This window comes from Molothrus aeneus, chromosome 14, assembly GCF_037042795.1.
Source record: "Molothrus aeneus isolate 106 chromosome 14, BPBGC_Maene_1.0, whole genome shotgun sequence".
In the NCBI taxonomy this organism is placed as follows: domain Eukaryota; kingdom Metazoa; phylum Chordata; class Aves; order Passeriformes; family Icteridae; genus Molothrus; species Molothrus aeneus.
The window spans coordinates 7,368,593-7,395,053 of record NC_089659.1 but is presented as its reverse complement, the minus strand read 5'-3'; the positions used below and the strand labels follow the sequence as shown (position 1 = coordinate 7,395,053).

Genomic DNA, 26,461 nt, shown 5'->3' with positions numbered 1-26,461 from the left:
ACACAGCAACAATTTAACTAAGTACCATGTCAAAGGAATAGAAGCAGAAAAGATTACCAGCTCATTGCAGATGGATTCACAGCCTTAAACAGCTGCAGAGCCATCTCATACCCTTATGCACACAATTCTAGCCTTATAGTAACTTCAAAACAATGACTGAAACTAGGAGATGTATTTCTTTAACTGTGGGATTGAGGAAAGAAAATTACCTTCTCTCCTTGCCTAAAGCTTTGCTTTCCACCTTGCCTGGTGAAGAGAGACAGTGGAGGAGAAAGTTGCACTATAACCTTTCTTCCCTGTAGCCTGGTACTACCATCAGGTTAAAAGTAAGATTCAGGGTAACTTTCTTACAGAGAAAGAATATCTCCTAGTTGCACTCTGACCAGTAAGGCATTTCCAGGAGAAATACTGCTAAGTCCTCCACACATGCACAGTGGGGTTTGTATAGGTGTTTGTATTTTACCTTTTTTGGGCCTTAGGCTTCTAACCATGAACCAAAAAAACTACAGAGGGTAAAAAAATTAAGGAAGTTCTTATTGTTTGCTATTTATTTTTTTGTCATACTTTAGTTATCTAACAGACATTTTAAAATGAAATATCATCCTCTTTCATTGATATTTTTCCAAGATCACATAAGGAGCAAGGAAGAATACTCATAGACATCTATAATTTCTGTAAAGCAATGCTGTTTCTAAAACAAGCTGGATTTTTTTTTCCCCACTTCATTTTGGGAAGAAGAACAAATCCAATCTATGTTTAGGACACTACAGTTACATATTTGGCACATTCTCCCCACCTGTGCTCACTAAGCAGTGGCACATTGGAAGAGGCATCAATAACTTCCTTCAGAGCAAAGATTACCTTCCTGTGACATTCTAGTGTTTTTTTAAAGGCTCAAGTGTTTTATTTCTTTCCTTTACTTTTCTTCAAGTTGCAATTCCATCCTCTCCCAACAGCTGATAAGAGAAATGTACAAACAGTAATTTCTCTATGCAAGCTGGGAAATGTGAAAGCACCAGGCAATGGCAACTGTAATAACTCACCTGTCTCCTGTACTCAGACATTGGGTTGTACACCATCCACCCATTTTCAGGAAACTTTTCTTCATTTACAAAGGCAAAAAAAGGCTGTAAGATATACAAGAAGCTTCTTACACCAAACTCTGACTGCAAATGGCAAATATGAGGGCACATCATCAGTTATACCCCAATGCTCACAAGCATAAAATAGGGCTGACTGCTCTGTGGCAGCCCCATTCTCTCTATTTATATCTGGTATGTGAAAGACTATGGAGCAAAGAAGAAGTAACAAAAAATACAGCTCTGGTAATGAAAATAATGAAAATATCACAACAGTTACCAGGTAACAAAAAAAAATAGAAATTATAAAGGTTAGCTGGTTGGATTTTTTTCTTTCTTACTGTCAGGAGATTGAAATGTTTTAGAATGGTTTATTTCCCATATTTTTCACATTATCACTAAATAAACCACTGTCTTCTCACCAAATTTCTCCAATAGGCACAGCCTCAATTACAACATACAACATTAGATGGTAAATTCAAAGTGGAAAAAGGTTTTAATTGCTATTCATTGCCACTAGGAAGCAGCTGCCCTTCTGCATCTCTCCCCAACTGATATTTACTAAGAGAAATCCCAATTACTGCAAAACTCCATGAAAATGAAAAAGTTGCCATTGAAAATGAAATTGTTAGCTGCTTACATTACTTACTTTTTACTTGCTTTATTACTTGCTCTCACAATTCATTTATACAGCAGAGCAGCCTCACTGAGCATTCCAGCAAGTTCCTCATACCTTTCATCTTCCTTCTCCTTCCAACAAATTCCAAGTGGGCTGTATTACCTAACTAACCCCCTTCTCCTCCCTTGGTTTGTTTTATAGTTTAGGATGAAAGCAAGAGGAATGTTTATATTGAGAAAATTGATTTTGGTGGCTGACAAACTCTTCAGATACCAAAAGCAGCAAGAAACAAAGTTGTTTCAAACAAAAAAAAAGAAAAAAAGAAAAAAAAGAAAAAAAGAAAACACAAAAGAGAATGTGTTGAGCTGAGCTAACTGAGCAACAGCACACAGACCAGAAACAGTGCAGAGCCCATCATAGCCCATCTGTAACAAAACAGCTGAAAGTCCCTGAGCTATTCAAAAACCCTTGAAGGGGAAACCGAACACTAAACTGAACATCCCACACATGCAGAAAACCCAGTCAGCAAGAAAAAAAACTTGTGGTCTAAGGTGCTGTGATTCCACCTACAAAGGTCCAGAATGAAGGGAATTCTTCAAACCTGCACCACCCCCACCCCTCCAAGAGGAGGCTTTGAACCTTAGGAAGGCTCTGGGCAATCCTGCTCAGCCCAATAAGTTACACTGCTTTAAACACTGAACAGCTCATATCAAAACACAAAACTGAATCCCCCTCAGAAGGAGGTTTCTTCTCATGTAGCTCAAGCAAACAAATATTTTAAAAAGATGTTACTGCTCACTCAAGATGCTTTATGTCACTAGTTTTACAAACTAGAATTTTAAATTAAATCCCTATTTTGAACAAAAGCACTCCTTGGCAATTTGCAGAAGTAAACACTGCATTGCCTAGTTTTATTTTCTGAATGTCTTTACAGCTTTTAAAGAGGTAGACCCTTCGGTGCAAGTAAACATTATAAATTATTTTTACTAAGTAAACTGCCCTCAAATGGTCAAGTGGTACAGAGGGAAGAGATGAAGAGGTGGACATCTACTCTCCCAGAAAAAAACCCATTTCATTAAAAGTAGATGCAAGTATCAAAAGTTATTTAAAAACCTGAAAAAGGCTGTTTAATTGCAAACAAGGAATACAGCAAAATGGGAATATCACTATCTGAAGCAGTAGATGCAACTGATTTGCTGAACTATCAATACACAGCTGCACACAAGAACCATCCCCTCCTCCCAAAGGAATTTGCTATATCCCAAAGAGCAACTATGCTAAGAATTCACCAAGGACCCAGAGACAAAGGAGAATCTTAGAACAGTATGAAACAGAAACACTGGAATCCTAACAGGTCACCTAAGATGTCTTAAAGGCAGGAATAAGTATTTTATTTAAGTTCCTACTTACTGCAAGTTTCCTCATGAGAAAGTAAAAATTACCCATCTGAAGCCCTGGTAAGTAAAACTCCTGAGTTTATTACAGTGCACTGTGATAGCTGCTACATAGAACAGGTTTTTACTGACAAAAATAAAAAAAAGGTGTTGTTCTGAACTAAAAATAAATGGCAGCTATGCTGCTCATGTCACCCACAAAAAATCCACAAGACAGAGGAAAAAGTGCATTTTGTTTTCATCTTTTAAAAAACAGGGTTAAATTTATTATGCATGAGGGGATGGATTGAATCCTTTCTGAAAGAACAATGTCCTACTCTGTACAGCATGAGTCATTTAAAATGCTTGGCTACAGCAGCTTTACCACATCTGCTACCAAAGCTTACAGTCACACAGCCCTTAGCTGTTTAAGTAGACAATTATTCTTCATCAGTTTTGCTGATATTTCAGGTACTACAAATTCCTCCTATGTTGCTCAATTAAAAAAAAAAATCTTTAGTAGAATAGATCAACCAGCAAAAACCTGAAGTCTTAACAGATCAGAGAACACTACAATGAATGCAAAGGTGTATGGAGAAAACTTTGGACTCAGATTTTTATGTGAACAATTCAGAGAAAACTCCTGCATTATACTACTCAAGAACTACTAACTGCTGTCGTTGGAAACACAGCAACATCCCCACCCTACCTTAGGCCCACTTCTCCCAACAAAATACACAATTATGGCTGGGTTAAGTTGTCATTAAAACAGAGTAGGAGATACACAGATGCAATACTCTACATACAGTTACACTCAATTCATATAGGTCTATTTAATTTTTAATTCCAGTTTACCCTGACTGTAACAAGCAATCCACACTTATAACCACTAGAATCATATACTTAACATAAGATATAGGCTTGGATACAGTTACATTTTCTGACCTGTGTCAGTACAAGCCTTATTTAGCACGTGTTTGGACATGACTTATTTTTGTTTGAAAGAAAATGTGATAATGAGCAATATAATTTCTACTGACTAACATTTTTTATTGAATTGGGTATTTTATTATTCTAATGCAACTAAACTAATAAACCACATTATAGTGAACAAGTAAATGTGATAAATACATTAGTTAGATCCCAGAAGGGTTTGCTATAGTTCAGGCTAGCTTCACATCTGCACTAATGACCCACATATTTCTACTTTTGTCCTGAATAATCCAAGATTACAGATTAAATGCAGTATGTTTGTATATTTATGTCTTGATTAACTCAACGCTGCTGAAGCTTTCACCTCACAGTACATGAAATCTGAGTGCAATTCTACAGTGCAGCAGGCAAATGGAACAGAAATACACAGGAAGGAGAAATTATGCCATTCACAATACAACATGCATAGGTTCTCTTCATCACCTGATGTAAAATTTGAGAGGTGCTATCTTAGTAAAATTACACGGCTTAGCTTTTTGTGGATACAGGCTCCTTCACATTAGAGCCCGTCACACACACTTGCATGTGGGGAGGGAAGCAGGGAGGTCTCACACTGGGTACAGAGCAGCTGGGTGGGTATTTTATTTATAGCCTTCAGATGCAGAGGGCAGAGCAAGGGCAGAGCAGAGCCACACGAGCAGGGCTCGGGATGGCCTGGTGCCCAAGGCAGGAACCCTGCCAGCCCCTCTCAGGGCACCATCACTCACCCAGGAAAGCCTTTCAAATACCACACTAATTAAAGGTTGGTTCGTTCTATGCCTTCTTCACACATCTTCCCTTCAAATCTATGGTACATCCCTCCTAGATCCTCCTTCTCCCCAAATAATACTTTAGGTACTCAGAGTCTCCACCCTGACCTCCATTCATTTTTTCTTCCCTCTACACACACAGAATTCAATTCCTTCTCTCATTGTTAATCCTTCCCTTGTGGTGTTTGTGAGGGTCCCCAGGACGAGGTGAGAGATGAGAATCTGACTCCATGTTCTCAGAAGGCTGATTTATTATTTTATGATATTCTATTATAGTAAAGAATACTAAACTAAAACTATACTAAAGAAAGAGAAGGATACAGACAAGGCTTAACATTTTTGGTAAACTACTTTTTATGCTTCACTATGCAAATAATAGTTTACTTCCTTGCAGGTGTTAACCAACAATTTCAATACAGTCTCTATTTTTAAGCCTCCTACAGATAGAGTGCTTGTCTTTAACATTCAATTTCTCCTTCTCATGTAGTGCACAAAAATAATATGTAATACACTGGTTGCTCAAAACACAACATAGTTCTGTGAGGTAAAGGAGAAAGCATCTGCAATCTCACAATTACAGTTTAGCAAGCAGTCTGGCAATATAAATGTAATGTAAATATATAAATATCAATATAAATACAATAGCTACATATTTACTCTTCATGGAATCACAGCACATAAATACATGTTAGACTTGTACATGAATATATAATGTAGACACAATCTAGGAAATCTTTGACCAATCTATGCATTGCAAAAGAAGAAAGCAGCAGAACTAGAATAACAAGGTGCCACACACCTGTGAAGAAAATCCGTTGCATTTTCTATTTCTAACTCACTGATGTACGCTTTTTACATGTAATAAATTACTTTTTACTCACTGTAAAGGTTGAAAGTTTCTCAGTGTATTTAAAAATAAATACATCATAATCCTTGCCATTATTAATGGTGTTTAGTATGCCATTACTACAACCTAGCCAGTTACATCTTACCTGTTGATCTAAAAACTAAGAGCAGACATTGTAGTGCTGGTATAACTTTGTGAACACTGTCACCTCACACCACTGCTGCCCTGGCTCTGATGTGACACGGGGAACAAAGCCTCAAGCCAAGGGGTTCTTTGCAAATTCAGGTGCTCTGTCAGAGCTTGCCACCCCTTTGCCAGCCTTGCTCCAGCTGAAGTCATCTCTGCAGATCCAGCAGCAGCACTGGTGTGAGCCAAGCCTCAGACATTTTACATGGCCAGGAGGAGCAGTGACATCAGAGCAGTTCCAGTCAGCCAGCACAGCCACCAGAGCCTCACCAAAATGGGCATTCCCACAGACCTACTGGGGTTAGGAATAAACACAGACTGTGCAGATACCCTGGTGCTGAACAATCTTATAAAAATGAAGATGTGTACTTTCATGGTAAGATCAGGAAGTGAAGCAGCTGCTTTGTAGAAACTAAACTACAGAGACCAAATATATCTCATCTTTTGTGGTGTACTAAAACATCTCATTTGGGGGGGAAGTTGGCTATTTTCTTTTATTTTTCCAAACGTTAAAAAAAAGCAAACACTTTCAGCAACAATTTTCTTTCAATTAGCACAAGTTTGCAAATAGCAACAGCAGCTGCTTGCTTCCCATCAACTAAGCTGTCAGTCAGATGAGCTATCAGATTTTACTTTGTGTTACTGATTCAAGGATATCTGAACCCAACCTATGCTCAAACTGGAGACAGACAAGAATCAGCTTCTGAAAGTAAGCACCAAGGACAATGCTGAGGCAGAGAGGAACAGTTGTGATTTATTACAGGCTCTCAAACACTGCTGTTGGGATGGTGATGGAGACAAATCTTGAAAACAGTAAGTACATTGCAGTCAGAAATTATCTTTTGGGTTTTATTTACCATCCATTTGTACAAGAATGGAACAACATGAAGAAAACAGAAGCAAGGCATCTCTGCCAGTTCCTGTTTAGGATCAGCTCTTAGGATAAAGTTCCACTACAGCTGAAAATCAATCATATAAAAATATTATATAAAATATAAAAATACAGATAAAAATCAGGACAGTAAAGCATTAGAACTTTATTGTCTGATGAGATCTTCTTTCCACTGCAAAGATGTACAAGCATCAGTGCTGCTGAACCAGCTAAACATCCAGGATGCATTTCCACAAGATGGTCTGAGCTACATTAACATTTAATCATTGACAAAAACAGGACATCCCCCTTTTTTCTCTCCTGTCTTCTCCCTGCTCCACTCATATGTCCACTCTTGCACTGGTTCTGATGCATACTGATTTCAAACCAGGTCTCCCCATATCATCCAAAGCAGCACAGGGCTAAACAGAATATTTTGTCTTGGATAAGTGAGTTATGCTGGCTCAGTGATTATACAAATATCAGTTTGATATTAGAAGAATAATCAACCACACAATTGAAAGGCAGAGAGGAGACCAGAGAAGAACAAGAGCTCAGCATTTGAGTATCAGAGGGCTTCCATCTGCACTCAGCTGTCATGGGGAAGTACATCACATTCTTTGTAGAACACCTCTCTGAGTGAGCTGGCTGCACTCTAGGGGGAAGGCAGGCATGCACAGTCCCAACACTGCCACATTCACACAGTGAAACCTTGATCTAACCAGCCACTGAAAGGAGCAGTGCCATCATCCCTCCTCATTCACATCCACCCAAAGATGCTTTGACACCACTCTCACTTTGGACTAACAAGACAGGAAGTAACTCAGAGTAAAGCTTTTATTTTTATCTCCTTGTTAACTTTAGTTCCTTTCACTTCCCTATCTGGTTCATCATGCAGCCTCAAACTCATGCAGCAAAAAGCAAGTCAGGAATGGAAAACCAGGCAGAAACACTCACCTTTGGCAGGACGAATTTAAACTGCTTGCCAAAATACAATGAAAGCACACCAAAAAAAATCACACACTTGCTTAGCTCATGTTGAAGTTAAGGGCTCATCAACATTGTGACATTAGAAAATAAGGACAGCTGCAACTCAGATGGAACACAGGCTCACTCTATTTCCCTCCAAAGTAATCCTGATTTCTAACAGGCATGCCCTGCTTCAGACATAGTTGTGAGACAAAGTACAGCCACTCTTCCTCATTGTCACCATCTCCCCAACTTCTGTGCTTTACTGAATCCAAGGGCCCGATTACTACTGCCTCAACCAAGACTTTTGTTATTAAGCTTAACTTCTGTTGGCAAGCAGCCTTCACATGGACCATATAATGATGAGCTTTACTAGGTTCAACAGGTCCAGCAAATCAAGCAGGAAGTGGCCAACTCCACACATCACTCACTGCCATCACCAGACAGGATCTCTGGGTCCTTCTGGATGATGAACCTACTACAAGTGCACATCTCATCACCAAGGTATTCATGCCCCATAGCTGGGTTATCCCACAAGACACTCTCCTAAGTCAGTTACAACTTGATTTGCCCATATTCACTACATACAAGCCTCAAAAAAAACCCCACCCTCTTCCTCATGATAATGTGGATGAGATTGCATGGGCATGATGGAATCTACAATACAGGAAATATTCAACAATACACTTGACTGTGCCCTGGATAACCCAATCCATAACCCTCTTGCAACAGAAGCCAGAACCCTGTGATGTCTAGAAGACACTTTTGACCTGAACCTCTCCATAACTTGGTATTTTCACATACAGCTTCTTCTTTTCCATCATACTTTCAAGGTTCACATATCCTGTCATCCTTTCAATCATTCTCTATTTTAAAATGGATAAAACGGCAACAGAAGAATTAGATATATTCACTTCTTTAACAACTATCTTATTTGTGATTACAGCTCCTCCCACCTACTCAAATGTAAAAATCTGTTTCATTCCTGAAGGCCTATTTGTTAACAATACAAAATACTCTAAGCAAAAGCATTTCTTTTCCCTTATGCTTTCGCTCCACAGTTTGTGTATAGAATGAAAATATCTGCAGAGAAGTTTTAAAGAATTAAATGTTTATAAAGTCTACTCCATTGACTGACACATACATTCCTGGAAAAAAGTAAGATTCTTGCTGCAGCCTTGTATACTCAACATTTCTTTGAACAAAGTTCTTAAAATTCAGAGCAGAAGCTCCCAATACTTTGTGAACAGTGCTCTTATACAATTATCCTAAATTAAAGCACACCAATAAATTGTAAATTGAGCATTACAATGGACAAAATAAAGCATTTACTAAAGAGATGTCAAACCACTCACAATAAGGACAGTGCATGGATTTCAAAAAAATGATTAGCTATCATCATTGTTGCTCAATTTCTTCCATAAGACACTTTTTTACCCTGAAATAAATATGTAAATTCACAAGTGCATTCCTGTTATATTTTTCATTAGTTTAGTCAATAAAACAAGTGTTGTCTTACCATATCTTTTCCTCCTGAAGTAAAACCCTTGGTGATTCATACTTACCATTGCCTTGGAGACTGTTTGATTAATTAATGTTTTCAGGAAATCAAGTAAGGCATGTATTATTCCCTATATTCCCAAATTAGGGAGGATAACTTGCAGTTTCTAAGCAATGAAATCTGTATGGAGCAGAGGTGCTCAGTAGTGTATCTGGAGTACATCCATAATTTTACAAAATATATAGATTTAAGTGTCGTAAATATAAAAAAATAAAAGCTGCTGTTTAGTTTATGCTAATGCCAGATTCTGTTGTTACACTTGTGAAGCAGCCATGATGTAGCCATTACTAGGTCAGATAGGTAGTTAATTGCCAAGAACTTTGCATTAATACAACTCAGCAATAGAAATGATGTAACTTACCAAGTTATGTGACTGGGGAAAAGCATATTTTGTGAGGACTTCAAATATATCTCTTCTGCTGTGCCCTTCTTGTTTTAATGCAAACCGTAAATTCCTCATATCCTAAAACAAAGCCATTATCTGTTAGGTGAACCAAAGCTGTAAGATGCTTCTCTCTGTACAAGTGCTATATTATACACTAAACATGATTTAGAATCTGCTTGTAACACACCTCAAACCCTTGTGAATGTTCAGTTTTATTTCTTATCCCATAAAATAGAATAAGAATTGTACAAATAAAGCAGTACCACACTCTGCATGCTGCAAACGGCCCTTTGGCATGAAGCCATCAGAAATGGCTCTATTTCATTCACTAAAAAGTCTCACGAGCTATTCAAAGTTTGCAGGATGGGAATTACTCTGTTTTTGAAAGAAAGATTTGCCAATAATCTGTGTAGAATACATTGTTCCTATGTTCTCATCACTGGTGTCAAAAATAAGCAATCTGTGCATTAGCTGCCAAGAATCAAATGTGCACACACTCAGTGAATCCAGTAAAGGACTCTGAGTTATCCACTGGGAACTCCCCTATGACCATAGTTTTCCATGGTGACAATTTTTTGTGACACTATATATATTTTTTACATAAACTTTTCACTGGCTTTATAGTTTGCAAAGACCTTGTTTGAGATGTTCTTCAAAGATACCAGAATTATTAAAAATACTCATTTTAGAACAAATGAAATAACAAAGCAGTGCAGTAATAATGCCCTAAAGTACAGCTGACATGCAAAACCTTGTCAATTAGTGATTTGGAAAGCAAGACCAATCCCTCTCCTTGCACACAGGTAGGACAGTTAAACAGCCCTTTATACAAAAGGTATTTCCCTGTCCATTTTCAAAAAGCTCCTTTTAAATTCATCCATAAACATGTACTTTTTCATCCATAAACATGTGCTTTTCCCTTCCTATAAATAGGTAATCAGTGAGGAAAAAAACCCTCTCGATTTCATTTCCAACTGAATTATTGGAAAGTCTTACTTTACAGGTTATATCTAATCCATAAGAGTTCTCTCCTCTGCTTGAAGCTCCTCCCATTTTTTCAATCCTGGAAATTACACCCAATGGAACATCCAATATCACAACTGGATCCTGCAAGAAAAGATTGAGTAAGGAAGGAAAAGATTAATGTGAGAACAAGACTCAAGTTCTTATGCACTGCAGAATAGAAAGCAGACATGAAATACATACAGGAAACAAAAGCATGTTTCTGCCTTTGAGTCTCCTCTCCCAGCATGTTACGAAGTCTGTACAGTCACTCTACAGCCTTGAGCATCATCCAGTTTAACATGCTACAAAAATATTTCATGCCTTGTTCAGTATGCAGAGAAAACAGTGGCAACACCCTAAGAAATGCCTTCTGCTACACACTGATTGCCCCTGCTTGTTAATACTGCTTTATTGATACACAGCATAAAGCAGAGCTAAATGAAAAAAGACATTACTAGTACAGTTAGCTACAGCCAGAAAGGCCTCAGTTCAATAGTTCCAAATCCTTATTTAAAAAAAACCCAACATTATGGAAGAGATCACAAGCACGTTTTACTCTCTTCCATGTCACTGTTTATCAAACACACTACCACTCCCCCCACTCATATAAGGTTCTACTGATCAAAGTATTTTTCTTTTCTAACAGCAAGGACAATTAAAGTCTTGGTTTACTGAGAGCCATTTTAAGAACTATTGCACATCATTAGTTACTGCCCTTGATCTATCACAGATTAAAGTGTAAAGTGAACAGCTATCAAAAAAGCTCTGACAGACAAAAGATAAAGGTATCAGTTCAGTCTAAGTGATTAAACTGTAATTTTACCAGGCAAAAATCACACTTTTACAGCACAATTAATTTTAAAGAACTTATATTGTAATACAGATCTCTCAGTGGCACAAAGGCAACTACTATTTAGTCATTACAGAATTAAGATATGGTTATTACTAACATTACAGACCATTTCAAGCAAAAAGCCTCCCATGCAATCCCACAAGCATATGTGTGCCAAAACTAAAACAAATGAACTGTTTGGCCACAAAATAAATCAAAGGCAGTGGGGGGGAACAGAAGGGAGTTTAAAGCCAACTCATCCCATGAAGTAATTGTGACATGTTACTCACATTTTCCACACTTCTTAGATACAGCCTGTAGTTTGTGATGTACACTCTTCCTTTAACTGGGCCATTAAATGGACACATATAAATAACATCCTTGTCTGTAAAAAATGTAGTATTTCTTAGAAGATTGTGAAAAGACAAAATGAGAGCTGAGGACAATATTACTTAAGTAGCAGTAAAATAAAACAAGAGCTGTACTCAGAGGTGAATTAATTTAGAAAGTAATACATCTGAGTTTTATCTTTAATTTTTGAATTATTAAGAAAATGTGAAAGACTCATATACTAAACTTGTCCAAATTAAGTGCACAGATTTCAGTAGCTTTCCCTAGTTATATTTGTGTTTTCTTTCTCAGCACTACACAGGAGGGCATAGAACAGGGAGTACTGTTATTACTGTAGCACAGTCTATTCACCATCCCAGAACAAATACATTGTTGATACTATTACACCATTCTGTAAACAATTCTCTACTGAAGTAGTAGTTGAAGTGGAAGAGTGTTTAGGGAACTCACCATTCTGCAGAGAAACATTACATTTCAATTTGAGGCAATCAAACAGAGTAGGGCCATCAGTGTTTCAGCAAGGAGAGTAACAGAACAAATACTAACACACACCACTCAAAAAGATTTAAGTGAAGCAATGCAAGCACAATCACAGAATTGTTAAGGCTGGAAAAGATATCTCAAGATCATTGAGTCCAATCATGACATTAAAGACTTCCCTATTTCTTCCTGTCCACTTATTTCTTTAGCCCAATCTATTTATCTGCCTTCCACAAGAAGTGCCCTATTCCAGTGCAGTTCCCCAAAGCACAGACAATTTCCATAAGGATCACATCATACATCCATCTCAGTCCCACACCCTCTCCCTCACACCTTCCTCAATAAAAACAAAACTACTTCCTCTGAATCACCTCTTTGTTTTCAATTAAGCCAATCTTGTTTACAAATCCACCCAACAAATCTGGCCATAGGGGAGGAGACGCTGCACAAGTAAAAGAATCCAACAGAGACTTCCATTTCAGGAAGAGCCTCCATCAAGAAAAGAAAACTACACAGTACGATAATCTCCCTCATGCTGCAGCATTTGTGTATGTAAAAGCCATCAAGAGCAGAGAAGCCCTGTTCATGCCCTCTTGTGTCAAGGGAAGCATAAGTGGTACTTTGGGAATTCACATTTAGGCTTAAATTCTACACCACTCTACAAGGTATCAATGCATAGTGGGTAGAACACAGAATTCTCTTGACTTCAGGAAGCTTGGAGGAGCTCTCACCACTCAACATGTGCTGTTAAATCTGTAGATACAATCAGGACACAACTTGCAATTTCTTTCTATGGGAAGATCTGGCCTGTGTAGAAACCAAGGTTTTAAGACTTAAAAGTTATTTGTGATAAGTGATAAAAAGAATCTTTCACAATTTCTTTGAAAAACTCATGACATTTCAGCATGACCTTACCTTTGCCCCCAGCCCAAAGCAGTCCAAATTACAAAACAATTCTGTAAGATACAAGTGTTTGTATCTTCAGACTGCTGAAAACCACTGCATCAGGCACCTACTGAGCTTCATACCTGTGACCCTGGTCTCCCCTGGCAGACGAGGTATTTCTTCATTTTGTTCCCAATTAGTTCCATCTTTTAGATTCTAAAGAAGAGAAGCACAACAGCACATCACAGTTTATTTACAATTTCAAGTTCCAGATTAAAAATAAAACCAACCAAACTTAAAGGTAATTCCTGCATGGGAAAGAACAGGTCTTGCCAAAGTAGGAATTCACAGATTGAACCAAAACAGGAAAACATACCACTACCTTACAATGCAACTATGAAATGTTTAAAGGTTGAACAGATCTGAAACATAAGCAAGTTTTAATCTTTCTCCTAAAAGAATAGTCAGTTATTTGTATTCAATTGGAATTAAATCTCTATACTCTAAGTTCTCTGGAAGTTGTGTGCATTTATTTTTCCAAGTACGTTGGGCTTGGAAGAACAAATCAACTGCAATTACTTAAGCAATGTACTCACAACTATCACACACAATCTACTGTTTTCTTGCACCCTGGTTACATCTTCTTCAGCTGCACAGCATTAGAAAGCAGAGGGACATGACACTTAGATTGTTTCAATATATTTTTCACTCTAGATGAACATCTTAAAACTGAGCTAGACAAACATAGCAAGGTATAACTTAGCAATTGTAATACAGAATCAAAGGCAACAAAGTACCCAAAATTTTCAAGAATGTCACAGAATATTTTAAAGTAGAAAGCAAGGATAAGAGTAAGTACATTAGAACTGATTTTAAGGAGTCTCTTGTTAGCTATGATAGCAAATACTTTGCCCATCCACTCCAAAAATATTTAAATCATCTCAGTTAACTGCATTAGAATTTTAGCAATAAAAGTAAGCATATACATTCAAGAAGCTTTTGGTTGTTTTTCTAACAAAATATGCAAGACAATGTTCTCTGGGAACTCTGATGAAGAAAACCAAAACATGAAAAAAGTTACACTTACCTGTTTACTTGAGGAGTTCTCCAAGGAGTTTGAATTGTATTTAGATGTTGATGATGAGGCCATGCCGGGTATCTGACAAGTAAACACAAATTGAAGACTTAAACTACCTCCTGAGCTGCAAGACTATTTCCAGGAGAGATTTTAGACTTTTGAGGTCCACAGGTAGACATGAAGAACTTCAAAGAACGTTTTGCAAGCTACCAGTAATTCAAAAAATTACACAATCCCTCATAATTGAAGGTTGCTATTCAAAAACATCCAAAACTAACAAGAAATTCATTTCTAGCTTTGCAATTGGCTCTTATTATAAGGAATATCCTGACTCAAGCTCTCTAATGGAATTCCAATGTTGGAATACGAGTATTGGTTCAGTAAACAGACATTAGAGTGCTTGTTTTAAGTCACTGTATACACATATTATGAAATGCTACCTACTTGGAGTATTATTGCACAGCTCTTGAAGTCACAAGCATGTCAATACACTCATGTGGTTCAAGTTTAAAAAACACAAGAAAAAGAAGGGCTTCCACAGTACTTCTCTGTTTAAAAACAATCCCCCATTTCCTAACTGAAGCTTCAGCTAGTACAGCAAAAGAATGAGGGTACAGCCTTCTGGTTTGAATAACCTTCGTGCATTTAAAGGAAAAGGATGTTCTTTATTTTTTAAATGGTATTAATTAAAGACAGAATCTTGTGTGACAGAGGATTCATCATCTTAATTTCACAACACTGCACAAGGGAATTTTAGAACTAACACTGGGAAAACACTTCCCTTTCACTACTCACACACCCTTCATCAACTGATCTGACATCACAAAGCAGTCTTGAAGAGATTCTGTTTGTTTGTTTGGGGGAGGAAAGACAATTACAGACTACAGAGGTTTTGTTTCTATCGCAGAAATTTGTAGTCTTTAAAAAGCACTGTCTCTCCCCTCTCAGCATGGGAAAGTTTGGCCAGATCTCTGCACCATGAAAAGGAGCCCATGCTCCTGTCACAGGAGGGCTGACAGTGACACTGCAACAGTCCTGTAACAGAGACACATTAAGCTGCAAGAGAAAAAATGCTTTGACATTACTTTAACAGTACACCAATGGTCTGTGCAGGAATAAAGTGGAACACCACATCCTGTGGGTTCTACAGGGTTGTTACCCAAATCTTTCATATCTCATTAAGAACACAGGAAATTTGACATTGTGTTTAAAACTGCAATATTCAGTGATACAGTTTATCAGTAAAAAAAAAATCACATCCCTCCACACACAAAAAAAAAAAAAAAAAAAAAAAAAAAAAAAAAAAAAAAAATTAAAAGAAACAGAAACAGACATTCAGCTGAAGAAATGAAGACAAAAAAAGCTTTGAATGCCACAGAGCCTGTGTGACCCTGCACACAGAGGTTACTGCCTCCCTTCTGGGTGTCCAGCTATATTAACCTTCTCCAAACACTGAAACAGGGGCCCTGAACTACTTTTAGTGAAATGCCAACAATTTCAATGAAAACTAATTAGCAATCAAAATTAAATCCTTATCCTTTCAAACTACTCTACACAGAAATACTCTTGTAACACTGGAGTCTAATATTTTGCCCACAGAGTATTAAGATATTTTCACAGCTTTTCCTTCCTTGCAATATCTTACATACTATAAACTTAAAGTAGATTCAACTTTTGCTTTATTGCCATGCCAACTTGTCAACATCCAATACTTGCTCAGATAAGATTCTTCAATTTATAGAAGTTTAAGATTTTATAAATGTAAAAAGCATATTTAGTCAGGAAGTTGTTCTAAAAATTTTTCCATATGAAGTGTCCTTTTTTGCATATTTTAAGTGAGAAATGCCAGGTGAGACAAAGGCACAGCAGCCCCAGTTTTTCTATGTCAGCAGAGACCAAGTAACTGCAGCTTTTACCTGGAGCTCACGTAAATTTAAATTAAGGCTGCCTCAACCACAAGAGAAGTGAGCAAAACAAGCCCTAGAAAAGTGACTTTTAAAGGATGTGACAACTCCGAACAGATCTGCACTGCAAAATGGAAATTGTGACTGCAGCAGGTAGCGGCACACCCGAGCTGGCTGATCTTGCAACCACAGCTACTCCAGCAGCCAAGGCACAGGGAGAGCTCAGCAGAGCCACAGGAGCCCAGCCGGGACCGGGCACTCACCTCAGAGCCCAGGAAAACAAACGCTTGTTTGGCCACTCCCTGTGCCTTCCAAGCACAGGGTACTCCTGCTGCTCACACAGGGAACAGCACCCAGTGTTTCAAAAGCCTTCTGTTTGCTCCTTTGCTTTCTTTATTATTTCCTTCCCTTACTGCACAGTCACTAAGTTTGGGCTGAAGTGCAGCATTACATGAGATGAGTTAAGATTCTGAAAAAATCCAGAACACTGATTATAATTCACACTGAGATGTGGAAAAGTTAAAATAAATAGGCAGAGATCCTGTCAGGTTCTCAGAAAAAAATTCTCTTTGAGGAAGCTGACAATACAGCAGGACAGAACTCCCCTTCCCCCCACACTGCCACCCCACCAGGCCACTTCAAGCAAACAAGGTGTGTGTGGTCTTGCTGCAGATGTTTATGTTTCTGTGGATGCAAGTTGACTTTGTGTAAGATTCCCCCAACTCTCCCTGAGACCCATTTCTTTAAACATACTTGAAAGTGAAAATAAATTCATTATCTGACTTCAATTTCTATAGAAAACTTCACTCTAGAATTACAACCAACTACTCTGTTTCATTTCCAACACTTCAATGATGCAAATTAGACTTATTCAGAGCTAATCAAGTTGAATAAATATGTAATGAAGATAAGGTGTTATCTGTGACAGTATTTTTTAAATCCATCAAACATTTTCACTAAAATTAATGTGAGTTAATTTTATCAGTATGCAAGTGGAAGAATACTTCTAATGCTTAAAAATTTTTGCTTTGAAATCTAGTCATACCTAAAAATCCCAAATACTAATAAGCATATTTATAACCACCCACATTTCCATAAGTAAGCTAAGTCCTAGTAATTAGTTACAGAGCACTCATTAGACAGCATTTAGAACAGTGTTTTGGACCCCAGTACAAGACAGGCATTGATAAACTGCAAGGAGTTCAGCTGAGGTTCCCCAAGAGGAGCAGAACATGGAGCACCTGCCCTCCTACAGTGAAAGGCTGAAGGAGCTGGGAATTGTCCAGCCTGAAGCAGAGACAGCTTCAGTGGGACCTCACAGCTGCTCACTCAGCCTTTGAGGCACTTGCTGAGAAGGCAGAGCCAGGTCTTCAAAGTGGTGAGTGACAAGATACAACAGAAATCAAAACAAACTAGATTCCAGCTTGATTTCCAGGAAAAAAGAACAACAAAGCCCTTCTTTTGCACTGTAAGGCAGTCAGGCTGTGAAAACAGGCCCCAAGGAAGTTGCAGTCTTCACCCCCAGAGGTTTCTAAGACCCAGCTGGATAGAGCTGCGAGCAACTGGTTCTGATCCTGCTTTGAGCAAGAGGTTCAACTGGAGGCCTCCTGAAGTCCCTACCAACCTGGATTATGCCTCTGTGATCTTCAGACAATAGACAAGATTAAGTTCTCATTAAAAGTATCCATCAAACAAGGACACACCCTTAAGGAAGTGGACTTCTCGATAACAAGAGAAAACAAGTTTTCAAAAACATTTAAAACTAACATGAAGTATTTCCTTTTTAAATATTATTTCTTAATTTGTCTAATTGTAGATGCAGCTTCTGGCAGCCACCCAAAGTAATATTGCCATGAACAATTCAAAAAAACATACTCCATCACAGTCTTAAAATAGCTACAACTTTCTCATTATCACAGAGCAGCAGTAGTGCTTCCACACAGGGAGACACCTTTCAAGTAGTTTTCCACTGCAAGCACATTTTATTCCCCAGTACTCATGTGTTCTTCTAGACTTGCACAAAAATTGATAACCTTACAAAGCTCACACTTGTCAGCAGCTGAACAGAAAGAAAGTTACTCTGCAAATTTAAAACAAATCAGACAACTTTGTGATATTCTGCAGTTAGCAATAGTTGAAAATTCATTCCTGAATCTAGAATAGCAAAGAGACAAAGCAATTTTACTGGATTTAACTTGAGCTGATAAACAAAGCTTTGTTAAAGTTATCAGAACTTAATATAGTAACACTATTGAGAAATGGAGGCTCCAGTGATCTTACAATAACTAACTACTTGGAATCAGTGTTTTCATTAAACATGATATTTATACTTGTGCTTCCTAGGATTGATGGGAATGGAGACACACAGCAATGTTTGAAAGGTATGCTGGTAGTTTTCCTTGTTAGAGTAACAACATACAGAGGCAGTATGAATACACAGCCTTGTGTTTCCCATACAAAGTTAAAAGCATAAAACACAAAGTCCTAAAACCAAAGGCACACCTGTCAGAACCACAACTGCACAGATGAGGTAATACATAATATGTAGGAGGATTTCAGAAATAACATACAGAATAGTGCAGAACTCCAGGAATTTCTAAGAGAGTATCAAAGCTAAGCTAGGACAACAGGAAGGAAAAAGGCAAACAAAAGTATTTCACTCTAAGTATTAAGCAGAAAAGAACATAAATCCTTTACAGAATAAATATGGAAAAGCAGCAGTCCTGAAGTGTCAAGCCAACGGCAGCATCTAAATTATCAGCTCACCAAAGTAAGCACCAGCATCTTAACACTAGTAAATACTTATTTACTCCAATGAAGTCAAGAGTAGCCATTCATCTCACCAAAGCTTAATACAATTTTAGGATAAGATAAAAAGACATACAGGGGTACAAAACAAGCCACAAGAATGATCTAAGGCAATGAAGGCAGTTTCCCAGACATCAGCTGTCCCATGCCAAGCAGCACCAACCAAACAAAATGAAACACAATAAGACAATACCATAACTAACCAAGTCCACAGAAATAAATACATCTCTTTCAAGCTCATTTAACCAGATGTATTTTAGCACAAAGGAACTATACTCAGAAACAAAGGTAAGGTAGCAGAAGTATCCAAAGTTACAATGCTCCAAAAAACGAAGTAGCATCAAGTGGAGCACTCCAATTTCAAAGAAGTTAAAATATGCAAACAACTAAAACCCCACAGAAAACCCACACCAGAGAAATACTTGCTGATGTATATTTCCAAAGGATAGAAACCCAAGAACAATTTCCTGCAATAGTGAAAAATATCAATGCAGGGGAGATTTAGAGGCAAAACTGCTTGGGCTGGAAAGGACCTCTCTAAGCCATCTGGTCCAATCCTCCTAAAATGAGCAGGGGCATCTTTCAATAGATCAGGTCACTCAGAGCCCTGTCCAACCTCACCTCAAACATTTCCAGGGATGAGGCATCCTCTCTGAGCAACCTGTGACAGTGTTTCACCATCCTCCTGAAAAGCTTTTTCCTTTAACTAGTCTAAACTGACCCTACTTACATTAAATCATCACCGTTGTCCTATCAGAATAGGCCCTGACAAAAACCAAGTACCCATCTTTCATTTAGATTCCCTTCAGGTACTGGAAAGTGCTACCAGGTCTTCCTGGAGCCTTCTCTTCTCCAGGCTGAACATCCCTGACTCTCAGCCTGTCTTCACAGGAGAGATATTCCAGTCCAAGATCATTAACCATAATGATGTTGTTTGTGCTCTCTTACCTCAACTGGCAGATCACAGAATCTCCTATTTCTGCTTTACCATCACCACTACAGAGTCTAAAACCCTCCCAAGCATAACCTCTTTGTAATGCAGGTCACAGACCTCACCTTGCCTCAAGTGGGTCCTTGTGATTCTACTGATCTGAGACTGGATAATACCACTAGTGGGTCTTCTCCCTTAATGCCTAAATAACATTCCCTATTCACATGTACTTACTAAATCTACATTTTCCAGGGAAGCAATATGAGCTTTCAAGTCTCTCTGAAAGTCTTATCACATCAAGGTGTAACCAGAACACACAAAGCAAGCCAGCAGTGCAAGCCTCAATGGAATACTGTCCATGCAGAATCTATCTGCCCTTCTGCACCAAGGTTCCCAAGTCAGTTAAATCAAATTCATCAATAATCACTATATTAAAAAATCTGTATCCTTCAAAACAGTATCACAAAAACTCTCTCAATCTGAAGCTGTTTGCTCAGCACCAATTCTACACCAGGCTTCCCATCCCTAAGAAAAATGCACTCCAAAATTGTTGCCAATTCTCTGCTAGACTGTACAGCAGCTGCACAACTCAACACAGACTGCTGAATTTGTTTGTCAAGAGCCAGAAACGCTCCCTCTCCCAGAAAAAGCATTCTCTTGTTCCCTAATGAGCCCTCATTTGACAGGTCAAGTCATTGTCCCCAAAGGATTCAACACAAACAAATACAAACAAACAAAATTCACAACAGTCAAGTGACTGTTAATTCACCAAACCAATCACAAGTGTGTCAGCTGCCTGCCCACTCAGATTTTACAGGCTCACTATAGTAGGGAGTTTTCAAGATACTAGAAGGAAGACCTCATACTAACAATAACTGGTATCCTGAAAACAGAAATCTACAAATGGCAGCAAAAGAAAAAGCTTGGCAGAAAATTTCTCAGTGCCACCAGATCCTACACACTTCTAGGAATGAGTTCTTAAAAAGAAAAACCTCTTGTAGCCTGTACATGGAAGACAGGTGTTGAACACAGAATAGTTGGAGGAAGCAAAAAAATTCTCAATTCTGTCTTGATTGATATGAGTTCTGTTTGCATTTGAAGTATTTTGTTTTATTGTCTTAACATGGAACTGAACTCCCACCCTACTTTCAAAGTAAATCACAGCTTTCAACAAGACCTAACATAAATGTCTGTAACATTGCTTTTTCTAATTATCAATCCAATTGATTACTGCATTCATATTATATTGAAAATCCAGCTTAGGGTGATATCCTAGCTTTTGTCCTGGCAAGCTTTCTTTTAAGAGAATTACAAGTCCTCTCACAAAGAGAGGATACAGAGTAGAACACATGCCATCATGGATCTGATGGTTAGATCATTTTTGTGCTTTGTATCACCATTACAAATAAAAGCAGCACATTCTTTAGTAGTTATACATATCATTATTTTCTAGGGCCTGTATACCAGCAATAGTTCTATTCCTTGCAATCTATGCTAACAATCATTTCTGTCCACTTGTACTCACTTATTACTAATCTTGTATTTGTTCTATGTCTACTACCTTTCCCTTGCCATGATTCTCTTTTTTCCTGGACTGCTTCTTAATATTCATTCTGGTAGCTGAGTTCTAACGTGGAAGTTCAGTCCTGTGAGTGGATCAAAGGAAGCAGTTTTCCCTCTAACAGCTAAATCTACCTAGATTAGGTGGCGTGACAGAAGTGAGTGGGTTTTTTAAGTAAGCATTTGTCAGATTACCTCTAGAATCAACATTACATCTGTAAGAAAACTATGCCTGAAGGCTGCTCCGTGGCTTTCTAAACCCACCCAGTCTATTTTCACTGCCTCGCATCCCCTGCAGGGAATGCATACCTCCCACATTGTCAGAAGCTGATGCAGTTGACAGGAAAGCCTATGGGACAGCACACACAGCTTCCCAGTCTCCTATTAAGAAAGCCTTCAGTTGCTCTCTGCTCATTCTTCTTGAAAGACATCCCCTTAGGCCACTGTAGTTCTGTTGCTAAAGATCTAAGTGATGATTCCACAGGAGAAATGGAAATTGCATCTGTTATGCAATGATATACTGCATTCAAAAATGACACTGTAACAGTTAAAACTACACCCCCCTACTCCTAACTTTCCTTTAAGAACATGTACAACCCATCAGACATCCTCTGCCATCTGCTGTTTAGTTCCTTCTTCCACTACATGAATACACACAATGCCAAGGAGAAAGTCTACTTTTTAAAGTACAGACCAGCTCAGAATGGTACTAAGTGGACTATGATTTTATAGATTATGACAAAGTCATTTACCAATCATTGCTGGATTCCATCCCTAAGAAAGGAGACATTGGGACTACCCTGCCTAAGTCATTCACAGGGCAGCACCACACCTCTGGAGGTGCTCTCTTTCAAGCAACAGGCAGGGTCTTTGCTGGGCATAAAAACTTGGATACTTCCCACACTGATGGGTCCAGTGACATCCCAGTCTCTGCTGTACAGCCTTTCCACTCACTACATGCACTAACATGAGTTACTTAGATATGGCTGGGAAAAAACACATTCTACCTTACACAAAAGTGTACTACAGTCTACTAAAAGGCACTTACTTTTGTTCTCTCTTGCTCAGAAGTCTCCAGATTCAACCAGTCATTTCAGTTGAATAAAATATAGATGCCCACTTCAGTGTCAGATGTCAGGAAACTTGGGTTCATTCCTTCAGCTTTACAACAACATTTGACTTTTGTGCTGTAGCTGGTGCCTAACAGGAATGGAACAGGTAGGAAGACATGTTAGCACTGCCAGAAAATTTCAATTGACATTACTTTTGAAAACTTCAGAAAGGAAGCAAAATCCCAGAATAGTTGCTATCAAAAAAAATCTGGAGAAAGGAAACAAACAGTACTGGTTCTTTTTATGTTCTACCTTATGTCAGGATGTTTGGCATCAAGTAGGTGGAATTGAGAACTTTCTCTTCTCAAACTCTTAAGAACTAGTTTCAAAATGTTGTTAATCAGTTTCATTTCCCAAACACAATTAGGAATGTCTTTCATATGAAAAGCTATGCAAAGTCAGAAGCAATAAACAAAAAACTTATTTCTACCCAATTCAGGTTCTTAGAGAAACCAGTATTTTGTGTCCTTTGAAACAACTCAGACAATACCTACAGTTTTACAGCTACTTCTCATTAAATCAGTTGTGCAGTGTAAATTAACTATTGCTAACTAACTCTGTAGCTCTACATACAGGAATACAATAGCACAGGGTTTGATCACCCTTGATGATGCTACATGCCCATGTCTTCAGTGAGAGTCCTCCGCAAGTTTCCTTCTGACCAAGCACAGAATGATAAACAGCACAAAAAGGGAGAATTCTACATTTTATTGAAATCAGCTCTATAGCTCATCTCCTGGGACACTTGCCACACAATGAAGTCACAAACAGTGCCAGAAATTCTGCGTGTTAAGACTCTGTTAATAACTGTACAGCCTAATCTTTATAACTACCTAAATAAAAATTAACTTTAAAAAGAAAACTGTAGCAAGGAAGAGGTTCTGGTTTTACAACATACTGTTCTTGTACCATCAGATACCTGGTTCTTTGAATATGGCTAATGATAAACAGATTTATGACCACTAGCAAGCAATGGGCACAATTCCTGCCCCAGAAAAGAAGCTGTGCCATAGAGCCAAGCTACCTTTTAAACACCTAGTTTTTGTCAGTGCCTATTGTGGCAAGCCAATCTACAGACCCACAAAAAAAAAACATTCTCACAATTTTAACACTGAGTTTGCCTATGCTGCTTTTATAGCACTAAGGTAGCACTGGGGTTTTCTGTGAAAAAAACTAACACCCTTCTTATGCTCTTAAAACACGCACATCTGAAAAAAGCCCACACCAACAAAACAAAATCCACCAACCACACAAAGTAGAAAACATGCCTTTTGACTGCCACAACACAAAAACCAGCAAGAAGATCTGTTATCTTCAAGAACAATTTCATGCTTTAAATCAACTAAATAGTTTCCTCTGAAATTGAAGGTTTCAGCTTTTTAGTCATGAACACTGAAAGAAGTCACATGCCTCAGAACAACATTTAAGCCAGTCAGAAATGAACACTACAGCGGCTTAAAGGTCTGAAAGCGAATCAAGAGCACTCGGAACATCACAGAGAGGACTGAACAGGAAAGGTAAAAATTACACTTCAGAGGTGTCTGCTGAGCCACACTTTGGCAACGTCTCGCTCCCAGACGGATGCTGCACACCGAGTGCGAATCAGGAGAAGCGGGAGCCCAGCGGCCACAAACAGCCCGGGCAACCGAGCCCCGCCGGCCGCGGGCCCCAACGACCGGCCCCTGCCCGGGCCCCGCACACACCGACACGCACCGACACCGCCGGGACCTCGCACCGGCACTTCTGGGCCCCAACGACACACAGCGCTCCCGCACCGGCACTGACCGGGCCCCGCACCGGCACCCCCGGGCCCCAACGACACACAGCGCTCCTGCACCGGCACTGACCGGGCCCCGCACCGGCACCCCCGGGCCCCAACGACACGCAGCGCTCCCGCACCGGCACTGACCGGCACCGCCGGGCCCCAATGACTCACAGCAGCCCCACACCGGCACTCTCGGGTCCCAGTTACACACAGCAGCCCCGCACCAACACTCACCGGCACTCCCGGGCCCCACTGACACACAGCAGCCCCGCACCGGCACTCCCGGGCCCCAGTGACACACAGCAGCCCCGCACCGGCACTCCCGGGCCCCACTGACACACAGCAGCCCCACACCGGCACTCCCGGGCCCCACTGACACACAGCAGCCCCACACCGGCACTCCCGGGCCCCAGTGACACACAGCAGCCCCTCACCGGCACTCACCGACACTTCCCGTGCTGCCGCCGTCGCGGGCCCGAACACAGCGCTCACGTGACGGGCCCGCGCCCCGCCCACACCGCGGGGGCTGCCGGGAGCTGCGGCCGAGGGGCGGAGCTGTGGGGAACCGGGCGGGGCCTCACGGAGGGGCGGGGCTTCTCCGAGGGGCGGGGCGGGAGCGGCCCCTCAGGCCGTGAGGGCGGGCGGGGCTCTATGGCCCCTGAGGCGCTCGGGGCTGTGGCCGCCGCCATCCCCGCCTCGCAGAGCGGCCCCGAAGGAAACACCCGGGGAAAAGGGAGGGGAGGAAAGGGACGCGCGGCCAGTGTGAAGCGGATCAAGCTGATGGAGTGATCAGACACCCCAAGCCTTCTGGATGCCCTCTGGACACCAATGAACACTATAATAAAAGGAGTAAACGATAAGAATAAACACTATGCTAAAGGAAATAAAAGAATTGGTGATGCAAACGGGTATCATTCATGTAAAATTAAAATTAAATAAAAATTGTCCATAAAATGGCTGTTGGTCCTGTACAGGGAGCAGCTGTGCGTGTCCGGAGGGCAGGGTGGAGATCAGGCACTCTCTGTGGTCTCATGGTCTCTGCTCTCAGGAAAGGGGGTTTGTGATATTGCCAAGCCTTTTTGATGTCGTAAAGCACATTTTTGAGCTACAAAACAGCAGTGTCCAGCTTCTCCAGTAGTATGACCGACCCTAACTTGATCCCCCATCAGTGGAAGGACAACTCCTCCGTGTTTGCAGGACTGGACCACAGAAGAGCTGATCAAAGAAAAATTAAAAAAAAAAATACAGAAAGTAGCTGGTTCCTTTGTGAGCAATGAGGAGCTCTATACTCAGTTTAAGCAGCTCTCACAGAGCCAGCAGTGCTCCCCTCACACCTGCGCAGGGCCACCACTGGCTCTGGCTCCTCTGGGGGAAGATCATCCCCTGCCAGTTCACGAGCATCGTACCAACAACTACATCAAAGATACCATATCACCTCTGTTTTTCTATGTCTTCTTGGAAAAGTCTTTGTCCAGTTTAATTTTGGCATGTGTATGTACATTATTTCTTCTCTATGAACAAATAGTTACACCATCTGAAGAGCTGACTCTGACCTAAAGGCTCCTTGAGGTGAATCATGCATTTGTACAAGGCAAGAAGTACTTTTGGAAGAAGCCACAAGACAGTAATTTTAACAATAATTTTATGCATTACTTTTAGGTGCCACCTTTATTATCAACAATTTATATCTGGAATTCCAAAAACTTTAGAAAATCAAAACCAGAAAAACACAAGGGAACTGGGCTGGTGCCTCTTATGACAGAAAAAAACTGTTTCTGGAGTGAAAAATATTTTCCCACAATAAGCATGGAACTGTGTGTTTTATATTAATAAGCAGCAGGAGTAAGCAGTGAGCAAAAGAAGGAGATGAAATGTTCACCTCCCTCACACAAGTAGTCTTGTCTGCTGTCTTCTGGTATGATATACCTTTGCCTCTGACATTATCCTCTCAGCAAAGATTAGCTAAAAAATCCACTGATGCAGTTTTGAAGTCTTGCTTTGATGTATTCCAGTGTGATGTGTGTATATATATATATATATACGTATGCTCAGGTCTACATACATATGTGTATGTACACACAGAGGATCCTTTACTTGATCATTCTTTCAAGGTTTCAT

At 39.7% G+C, this 26,461-nt stretch overlaps 1 protein-coding gene across 2 annotated transcripts in view; it reads right to left on the bottom strand.

Moving 5' to 3' along the window:
* Positions 1-24,861, bottom strand: part of MTM1 (myotubularin 1) — a 42,360-nt gene extending 17,499 nt beyond the window's left edge. For both annotated transcript variants that reach the window (XM_066559455.1, XM_066559456.1), the window contains exons 1-8: positions 24,788-24,861; positions 22,515-22,666; positions 14,273-14,344; positions 13,329-13,401; positions 11,760-11,854; positions 10,629-10,739; positions 9,609-9,710; positions 1,044-1,127 (exon numbers count right to left, since the gene is read on the bottom strand). In XM_066559455.1, coding sequence (XP_066415552.1) covers positions 1,044-1,127; positions 9,609-9,710; positions 10,629-10,739; positions 11,760-11,854; positions 13,329-13,401; positions 14,273-14,335 — 528 coding nt within the window. In that variant the 5' untranslated portion in view covers positions 14,336-14,344; positions 22,515-22,666; positions 24,788-24,861. The remainder of the gene's footprint in view (positions 1-1,043; positions 1,128-9,608; positions 9,711-10,628; positions 10,740-11,759; positions 11,855-13,328; positions 13,402-14,272; positions 14,345-22,514; positions 22,667-24,787) is intronic.
* Positions 24,862-26,461: the final 1,600 nt, after the last annotated feature.